The sequence below is a fragment of the Primulina huaijiensis genome, chromosome 6 (genome assembly GCF_012295235.1).
Source record: "Primulina huaijiensis isolate GDHJ02 chromosome 6, ASM1229523v2, whole genome shotgun sequence".
Classification (NCBI taxonomy): domain Eukaryota; kingdom Viridiplantae; phylum Streptophyta; class Magnoliopsida; order Lamiales; family Gesneriaceae; genus Primulina; species Primulina huaijiensis.
The window spans coordinates 15,180,661-15,190,479 of record NC_133311.1 but is presented as its reverse complement, the minus strand read 5'-3'; the positions used below and the strand labels follow the sequence as shown (position 1 = coordinate 15,190,479).

Below are 9,819 nucleotides of genomic sequence, written 5' to 3'. Positions count from 1 at the left end.
AATTTCCAAAAAAAAAAAAAAAAAACAAGAGATGCAAGCATTTAACATGAGGACTGGCCACTAGTGAGACACCACACAACCACTCTGCCATTTCCATTCAGATTCCTCATTCGCCCAACGAGGCGACCGCCTAGCTGGTAATTCGTCGAATCGTACTGAGTTACGCCAGAATTTGATTGAATTTTACTTGCTTTGTGTCTATATTTTGAATTGTTTACTTTTTTTAATGAGGATCTTGCATAGTTTCGATTTTTGTCCGGCTGTTGTTTCTTCTGTTTTCGCTCGGATGCTTTTGATTGGTTGCCTGTTGATTGCTTGAAGTATTAATGCTTGATCCTTCTGCCAGTTCTTCGTTAGATCCGTGGTGGATTGATAAAAAATTATGGTACTGTTAATGAGATAAGGTCTGTGTAGATCGGCCGGTTTAGATCTGAATGTTTTTTGTTGAACGATCGAGTAGTTGAATTTGACGCAAGGTTAGTCATATTTTTGGGAGTGGAAAATATTTTTGTACGTCTGATATGCTTGTTATTTATTGTTAACCATTGTTTCCGGCTCTTTGGTTGTGTGTACTGGGCAATCTGTGTATTCTGGTTATGCTTTTGTATTTATTTGTGTTACTTTTGTTTATTTTGATTATATTGTTTGTAATGTAATTTGGGCTCTACTTTTCGTTCCTCATGTTAAAGTTTGTAAGCTGCAGTGATTATGCTCGCCCTCTTGTCCGGTTACTTTTGATTTTACGTGTTCTCCCTGCTTTATTTATGGGCGGTCTATTGTAGTACTGTGGATTTAAGATAAAGAGCTTTTAATTGTGTGTTTATGTTATCTCCTTGAAATGCAAAGCACTCCCTGCTTCATTTATGGGAGGTCTACTGTAAACCTGTGGATTTAAGATAAAGAAATTTTGATTGTGTGTTTATGTTATCTCATTGAAATGCAAAGAAATTGTTAACGTACTGAAATTCTGTGCTTTTCTTAAGTAGGCAGTCCGTGCCTGATTACCTTCGTGTGTAAATTTTACCAGGGTAGTGTTCTTTTAAATCTGCGTGAATTGTCGAGATATGCTTTGTTCTTTTTGTTAAACTTCAGCTAGGCTTCGGAAATGCATGCCTTAGTGTTTACTTTATCCCAGAGACAGTGATATGTTCAGTGACTTGATATTGGTAAATTGATCGGATGTTTTCCTTTGTGATGCGTAGATTGATATGAGTTATGGCCGATACCATTGATTATGTTGCTTCATATGTTTGGGATCAGTACACTAAGTTTAACATGCTGTAACCTATATACTTTCATAATTTCATTTAACGTCCATATTGAAAGCAAAGATATTGTGTTACCACTATCAGATTGTTAATTCGGTGAATATGAATCATCAGTTTATATTTTATAATACTGAGAGGGGCTTACCGTATCTGTAAATGTGGTTGAAGAGGCATAGTTGATCAGTATTGTGGGTAGTGCATTGTTTTTCTGGAAATTTGAGTCGGAGGGGTTGTCTGACCTTTGTGCTATATTGTGTTACTCTTAACAATTTAAATTTCCTTGCAAATGACATGCTACTAGTTCTTATCTATTGTTTTTATATTGGTTTGTTTTGACCACTTATTTTGTGTCTGCAGGAATTCTTTCTAAAGTTAAAATGGTAGATCAGCATCAGCTCCCTACCATTGCCCAGAAGTTGGCTAATCAGCTGCACATGATTTCCAGTCTGTCACAAGGTGTTCAAACTCGCTATGGTAGCTTCCAGAGGCCTGTGACGTATCAGAGACGATTTGCTTATGGAAATCATACAGGATTATGGAATCCAATGACTTGTAAAGCCACTCAGGATCTATCCTTGATTTCGGCTCATGCTTCACCAGTTTTTGTTCAAGCTCCCGCTGAGAAAGGCCTTGCCAGCTTTGCGATCGACTTTCTTATGGGTGGTGTTTCAGCTGCTGTGTCAAAAACTGCTGCTGCCCCTATTGAGCGTGTGAAGCTTTTGATTCAGAATCAAGATGAAATGATTAAATCTGGAAGGCTCTCAGAACCGTACAAAGGAATTGGAGAATGCTTCAAGAGAACCATTCGGGATGAGGGATTTGGGTCATTGTGGAGAGGAAACACTGCTAATGTCATTCGTTACTTCCCCACCCAGGTTCACCTAATTTATGAGTATATTTGATCATTATATATATGCATCCATTTTCTGTTTTCTATTAGCAAACTTTACAAAATGTCATCCCATGTATTATTACAGGCTCTGAACTTTGCATTCAAGGACTACTTCAAGAGACTCTTCAACTTCAAGAAGGACCGCGATGGATACTGGAAATGGTTCGCTGGAAACCTTGCATCAGGTGGTGCAGCAGGTGCTTCTTCGTTGCTCTTTGTTTATTCCTTGGATTATGCTCGTACACGTCTTGCTAATGATGCTAAGGCAGCAAAGAAGGGAGGAGGCGAGAGGCAATTCAACGGTTTGGTGGATGTTTATAGAAAGACCTTGAAATCTGATGGTATTGCTGGTCTTTACCGTGGATTCAACATCTCATGCGTTGGTATTATTGTGTACCGTGGTTTATACTTCGGAATGTATGACTCTTTGAAACCTGTGGTCCTTACCGGATCGCTACAGGTTAGTATCTCGACAATAATCTTATCTATGCATTGTCTTGGCAATTAATTGGATTGCATTATCCCAATTATTTATTTACACATACAGAAATTTGAGGTATGAAATTTTATTGATAGCGTATAAGGCTGTGATGTGGTGTCAAGTTTTGTTTTCCTTTTTTCAATTCAGTACGAATACTCGATATTTATTATCAAAATCCAATTTTCTGCAACTTAATGCATAATAAGGATACATTTTCAATGTAGCACATAGACCAAATACTATGTGTTACCTAAGATTGGGATCAGGTTTACATATTTGATTTTCCTAATCTACTAGATGTCAGCAACTTAGATTTACCTGTTCATGATTACAGGATAGTTTCTTTGCTAGCTTTGCCCTTGGTTGGCTCATCACTAATGGTGCCGGTCTTGCCTCTTACCCAATTGATACCGTCCGTAGAAGAATGATGATGACGTCTGGTGAAGCTGTGAAGTACAAGAGCTCGATGGATGCATTTGCCCAAATCCTCAAGAATGAAGGTGCCAAATCTTTGTTCAAAGGTGCGGGTGCCAACATTTTTCGTGCTGTCGCTGGTGCTGGTGTTCTTGCTGGATACGACAAACTTCAAATGATCGTATTGGGTAAGAAATATGGCTCTGGTGGAGGTTAAGTTCACCTTTCTTTGAATTTTGGAAAGATAGAGGATGATGAAAATCTTTCTGTTCAGTTTAAGAAACTTTAAAAATGAGCGCAATTTGAATAATCTAAATTTCAATCGTCCAAACGTTGCTTGGTTCCTATTATGGAAGAGGCTACCATCTTGATGGATCGTGTTTATTTATCCTGAGATTTGAATTTAAGATATCTGCATTTCAGCATTCAAACTTGTGGTTATTTCATCATATTTATTTAGAATAATATTATAGAATTAAAATAAATTAAAACTTATGTTATTCATGATTTCATTCCAGTGATATTGAACATTCTGTGCCAACTTCATACAGAAACGTTTTTTTTTATGTGTATATTAATAGGAAAATAGTTTTTATTTTTCAAGTTATAAAAAAATCTGAATTTCGAAATTCAGATTTTTGTTCTTAAATACATATGTTCTATAACAAAAACTTAGCAAAACACCACTACTGTTAATGAATGCTATTTGAGAGTGAATTCAAGAATATTAACAAGAAGTTAACCTCGTTGAAAAATAATAGTTTTAGTAACCTTAGAAAATTAGAAAACGTTAAGTTACGTTTCAACTAAAGAATTTCATTTGAGAAATGGGCTTGAAAGAATGAATTTGATCGAATCGCTCGCTTAGTTAAAAAGGATTTGAAATACGTTGGTTTGACCCTCTAGTTTTCTCTAAAAAGAAATAGTTTAGGATTGAAAAAGTCCATGAATTTAAAATTATACAAACAATTTAAGATGATTTGTGGTAAAAAATTTGAAATCCAAATCAACTAAATCCTAACTTCCAAACGCGCTATTAATGTATTCCAACTGAATTTGAGACTCAGATTATATCGGAAGGAACCTATGTCACAAAACACAAATCCTACAACGCAAGAAATGATGGAACATCTCATAATTACGTCGGAAGTAACTACAAAAGCAAAGAAGTATCAGAAAGAGCACAAAATACAGTCTCATTAGAAACCAACATTTTATGTTAATACAATAATAAACAACCCAATGGTGGAACAAGTGATCTCCCGCAATTTGAATCTAGAGTCCCAAGTTACTACTCTACGTGCATTATAAGTGAAATAAAGTTCACTGAAATTTTCACCTGTTTAATAAATAAGCAAACTTTTTGGTTTTCCCCATCAATTTCTGGATTTCTTCCTGGATTTTGATGAATTCTTGGATCGTTCGGTGTTTGCATTCTGAGTATGACCTTTAGAGTTGGCCGTTGGGTTCGACTTCGAGTTCAGATTATTAGAAGACTCTTTATCTTTGACAACTGCACCCTGCGAACCTCTTATCTGAGCTGCTCTCTTATCCTTCCTCTTTGGCCTGTAACTAGACCTTTCCCTCTTCGGTAGCCATCTTTCTGGATCCGGTGGGGGACCCGGATTTGCAGGGTCAAAACCTTTCGGATACTTTGGCTTTCTCTTCCTTTTCTTCTTTGGTTTCTCCTTGTTCTTAGATTCGTATGCTTCAGCAATGCCCAAAGTAGGACCGTTGCTCTCAACATGCTTTGCACCAGAAGTTTTCTCCAAACTCTCGACATCAACTCCCTTCAGATTGTATAGCGGTTTCAATTGCTTCTCATAAGCTTCTGCCTTCTCAATATTGGTATGAGCAGTAGTTTGAATAAGCCCTACCAAGGCCTCGATGCTCCCATGGTTTCTCACAAGTTCCTCGTAGAGACGAGCTGCCTCATCCTTCTTTCCATGTCTGAGCTTAAATGAAGCAGCCTCTTGCATGATGATATCAAGTTTATTGTCTTCCGTCATGGCATCCGACCACCACCGAATCGCACCATCAAACACAGAATCAGCACCATCAATATCTCCAGCTCGTTCTTTAAGAGAGACAAGGGTCGCAACAGTTGCAGGCTTATGTTGAATATCAGGTATTTTCAGTAGAGAGTCGGCCGCTATTTGAGGATGGCCTGCAGCTGCAGCAATCTGTGCACGGGCGAGCAGGATGATGTTCGACTTATCTGGAAATTTACTTGCAGACTGCCCTAGTAGCTCCTCGGCTTTATTGGCCTTGTTCTCCCTCACATGTACAGCAGCTTGAAGTAGCACAGGTAATATACTGTTAGGAAACATGCTTGGTAGAGCAGAAGCAAGTTCTCGTGCCTGCAGATCCTTTCTCGATTAAATAAATTCGATAACACGGGAGATATGGGGACAGAGGTTGAAATGATTATCCATAAGGAAGACCCTTGGATCAGAGGTTTATAAAACGATTATGCAGTCGTAATTGTATTACCTGATCTACTTTATTAGAGTGTAGTAGCAATAAAAGACGGTTAACAAAGATTGCTTCCTTTTGTTTTTGCGAGAGCTTTAGGTCAAGATCCCGAGCAAGATGAAAGGTCAGAGGTCCTTCACTTTTCTCTATCAATTTATCTAGTTTTCTCAAACCATCAGATGCATCCTTGGGGCCCTTTAATGCAACAAAGTTGTTTGTCGATACTGCAAGTGAGGATTCATCTGCTAGATTTCTCTTGATAATGTTGGAATAAGATTCAAAGGCTTCTTGAGTATTACCCAGGATCTGTTGGAAAAAACATTTAAACTGTGCTACACTACCACCATCGAAGTAGAAGATAACAGTGTCTCAAATATAATATATTACAATCTCACATGTTTAACATATGCCAACTGAACAGCTACGGGAGCCAATTCAATCTCAATATCATCATCTGCTAAATTCTCTTCCATCAATGTTTCCTGCCCAATCCTTAAAAAGATATTGAGGTCAAAATATATGAAAAGTTCCCAATGTAAGTTTTTATTGTTGCCATCAGTACAACACTGAATTCTAAGAAAGTTTCTGAAGGATATGAAGGGCAGTGATGAACCTTAGTGATTTTATGCAAAGAAATATAAAATAATATAAAAGATCATCCATAAACATACATGGAAAAGAATGGGAAACTCCAATTCTGAGGAAGCATGAGAATAAAATTGCCGAGTCAAAAAAAAACAAGTCAACCCAATCAACATGATACAGCCGTATTATGCTATTACGTCTTTGATAATATAACAAACTTGTCTGCCAAATGATAAAATTATAGTTTGCATTCCATTGTCAGTACTGAACGAAACTAAGAAAAGTTTGATGTAATTCATCTCGAGCCAAAGTTCAAAAACTTGCATTGATACTCAGCTCTACAGACTTATTTGAGAAACAAGCACATGCAAGTTCTTAAGATGACGTAGGTCACATTATGAATAACACCAAAAAGATGGAAGCAAACAACAGAACAAGATTAAATTCTTTATTTGAGTTTCTATAAGACAGCTGCATATTACCTACGAGCGGATAACAACAGTTGCTCAGCATCTTTATATTTGTTTCTTTCTATCAATGAACAAGCAGCATTATATGCCAGTTCAAAACTGCTGGTCACTTTAACTTTGAGAGAATCCATTGTCCCCTGAACGTCAGAAGCTCTCCCAGCAGAAACCAAGCCAGCAACAAAATTTATCTCTAACGAATCTATCTTAGTCCTCTGGAGCCTTTGATAAACATCCACACAAGCATCCATTTTTCCTAGACGAAATAAAATCTGCGATTCTAACAACATGCCAGCAGTGTTTTCTTCTTTTCCTTTCAAGCACTCCAAAGCCTCATTCAACTTATTTTGCCGGTACAAACAGTACGCCTATTAAGAAAATTTCAGAGTCCATAAATATGTAGAGTTTTCTGCTAGATAAACAAATGCAAAAACCATAGCGACAAATGAAATAGTGCTGAAGTTTGCAAATATCATCTTATGCTAGCTAGTCAAACAGAGTGGATTCTTCTACTTATGACAATATATACAAAATTGTGAGAAAAAAACAGAACAAAAAAAATTGCAGTAAAGTATCAGCAATACATTGCATATACTTCCCTGTATCCACATCGACTGACAAAAGTTTCTCAACCCAATCTAGAATCGTTTACGATCCAATTTATTGCTGTTAAAAAGTGACATATCTCCAACGGCAACACTCCTCAAGAAACTGAATACAGGTTTAAAAATCGCCAATTTACTGGTCGAGTTAAGACTTGTCAATTCTTATCCTGACTTCAATGATATCAATAGGAAATATGCTAGTTTTACTTTCAAAGCGAATAAACAAGGTCACTTCAGTCGGTGCCATCAACTTTTTTCTATTTGGATTCTTTCTCCCCCTCTCAAGGGATTTTATTCAAAGGTAACACTTGAAATACTTTTGAAGAAAAGGTATCAAAATCCTTCATTTACCAGAAATTAAATCGTGACGCACTAACAACCCATTGCAACACGTTGAAATATCATTACCAGAGTTGAATGATGCTGAATGCAACATCTAACCTTAGTAAGGCAGTTCCAAAATTATCACCAAATGTCTCAACACAGTCCTATTGTACAGATTATGCTAAACATTTCTCATACCACATGCATCATCAATATATTCCAAACATATTCATCCCCGAACTATTACAACTTCAATGCTGAGATTCTTCTCGACACAGCAAGATTGAATTCCGCTAAGCATGGAAAAAGATACACCAAAAATAAAGAACCGAATTTTTGTTTTCTTTTTTCTCAGAGCTAATGCAACCAAATAGATTACTTGTTATGCCAAAAAAAAAAAAAAGGACAGCTGGCTTGAGAATAACTATCTCAATCAGGCTAACATCAATTTGCACAATTGTGTCAGTCATCTAAACTCCTCCTCGGGTACCCTTTCCAGAATCATAACCTTATTGCTACAAAGAATTAAGAGGTCCACTCGGCCAAAAGTACCTTGAAGAAACTGAAATCAATCAAAGATTTCTTCGAAAAACCTTCAATAGTCAACAATGCATCGTCGATGGAATCATTCTTAATCAACGCCACCACTTTGCATCTAATTGCGTCTTCATCTCCCGGCGCAATTTTAAGAACTAAATCCTCCAAAAAACCACAAGTTAATTGCACAATTGTCAAGAAAAACATACACAAATATTCAATTACAGTACCCTGCAAGCTGATTCAAACACATAAAGTCGCAAAAAATGTCATAAAAACCTTGATTCGACACTTTGATGGCTTGCTCGAATTCTGAGCGTTCGATGTGGCGATTGAGAGAGGTGAAGAGATCTTCAATGGTAACGGCGGGGTCCGCGGCGACGGCGGCCGCCGGTTTCGCCTTTTCTTTAGCTTTCGGAGCCATTTTCACGCATGTGCTTCCGCAAGCATCTTGCTAAATTTATTTTAGGGCCACTCTTCTTATTGGGCCATACTAGGCCCACAATCCAAGGTCTACTAGTTATTTCTAATTGGCCAGACTAGGCCCAATTTTATTTTCCTCCAATTTCTCTCAATTACAGATTCCCCCTTTACAACCAATTAGACAAACTTGTAATCCATGTGAATCGAACATATATAACGTTATATTTTTCTCTTATATGTATTGTGAGATCGAAAGCTTATTGTTTTACATAAATGATGATATGTGATAATCGTGCAACTCAAATTTACTATCATCTTTAGTTTTATGTTTCTTTTAATTTACCAACAGAAGACAATTATTTTTCCTCATAAAAATTCCAAATAATTTATGCTTTTGAACTTGGTACGAATTTTTTTGTTTTTGATATGGGGGTGAGGTTTTGTTACAATTGGGGATCGAACTCGAGATATCGTCCCAAATTTGAGATCTTGATACTATATGAACTTATCGACTCGAATTTTGATTTTAAATGAATTGTTTATTTTCTAATTGGCCATTTTTTAAATTTAGTCGTGTTATTTCATGATATGATGATGTTACAAGGAGTGAGTTTAGATATGGTCCCATTTGTTTGATGAAAGTGATGATACACAGCCAATTTCATAAGTATTTAGTTTTGAAAAATCTTGGATTTGTTGTGCTTGTTTTGACTTGGTTCCACATTCTCCAGTCCATTTTCTTGTCCACAAATAGAAAACCATGGAAATTATTTTGGGGACCAAAACCAAAAACAACATAAATGAAAATGGATACTTGAAAAAAATGTGTGAATCCTATTGTCTTGCTTTGTTCGTCTTTGTTACCGATATGTTTGGGGAGAATTTCGACATGGTCCAAACTTGGAACCAATAGGGACTCAATTAGTTTGTATAGCTTTTCAATTCTTTTTATATGTATGATACTTCATGTATGGGTCCACTACCCCTGATCCATCCCTATCTCAAAAAGAAGGCAGGTCCATGACGGGCCCAGATATTTTCGTATAAATACCAGGTTTGAGTGCTTAATTCATTCACTATATTATTTTTTAGCAGCACCCTTAGCTGCTCTCCACTTATATCCTCAGTCTCTGACTTGAGCGTCGGAGGGGCTACGCCGGGACACCCTCCCGGCTTCCTTCTAACGGTCTTATTCGTGATTTTAGGCTTAGGGTAATTTCAAAACCTGCGTCTGGACTAATAACACTTGCAGGAATCAGACCCTAAATTTTCCGTGAGTATCAATGTATTTGGCTCTTTATAAAACAAGGTTGCGTTAACATTTGGTATTTTGAATGAAGAATTTGAA

At 36.9% G+C, this 9,819-nt stretch overlaps 2 protein-coding genes across 3 annotated transcripts; one reads left to right on the top strand and one right to left on the bottom strand.

Moving 5' to 3' along the window:
- The first annotated feature begins 15 nt into the window (after positions 1–15).
- Positions 16–3,442, top strand: LOC140979636 (ADP,ATP carrier protein, mitochondrial-like). Of its 2 annotated transcripts, none has more exons than XM_073445131.1 (4): positions 16–137; positions 1,626–2,143; positions 2,246–2,620; positions 2,976–3,442. In XM_073445131.1, exons 2-4 carry the CDS (start codon positions 1,646–1,648, stop codon positions 3,270–3,272), a joined length of 1,170 nt encoding a protein of 389 aa, XP_073301232.1. In that variant the 5' UTR covers positions 16–137; positions 1,626–1,645; the 3' UTR covers positions 3,273–3,442. The 2 variants fall into 2 exon arrangements, with proteins under 2 accessions (XP_073301232.1, XP_073301233.1); XM_073445132.1 differs by having other exon boundaries at positions 36–144.
- A 792-nt stretch (positions 3,443–4,234) lies between these two features.
- Positions 4,235–8,485, bottom strand: LOC140979635 (uncharacterized). The gene is made up of 6 exons (XM_073445130.1): positions 8,328–8,485; positions 8,064–8,203; positions 6,598–6,950; positions 5,926–6,022; positions 5,549–5,836; positions 4,235–5,415 (listed from the first exon to the last, which is right to left on the bottom strand). Exons 1-6 carry the CDS (start codon positions 8,470–8,472, stop codon positions 4,432–4,434), a joined length of 2,007 nt encoding a protein of 668 aa, XP_073301231.1. The 5' UTR covers positions 8,473–8,485; the 3' UTR covers positions 4,235–4,431.
- Positions 8,486–9,819: the final 1,334 nt, after the last annotated feature.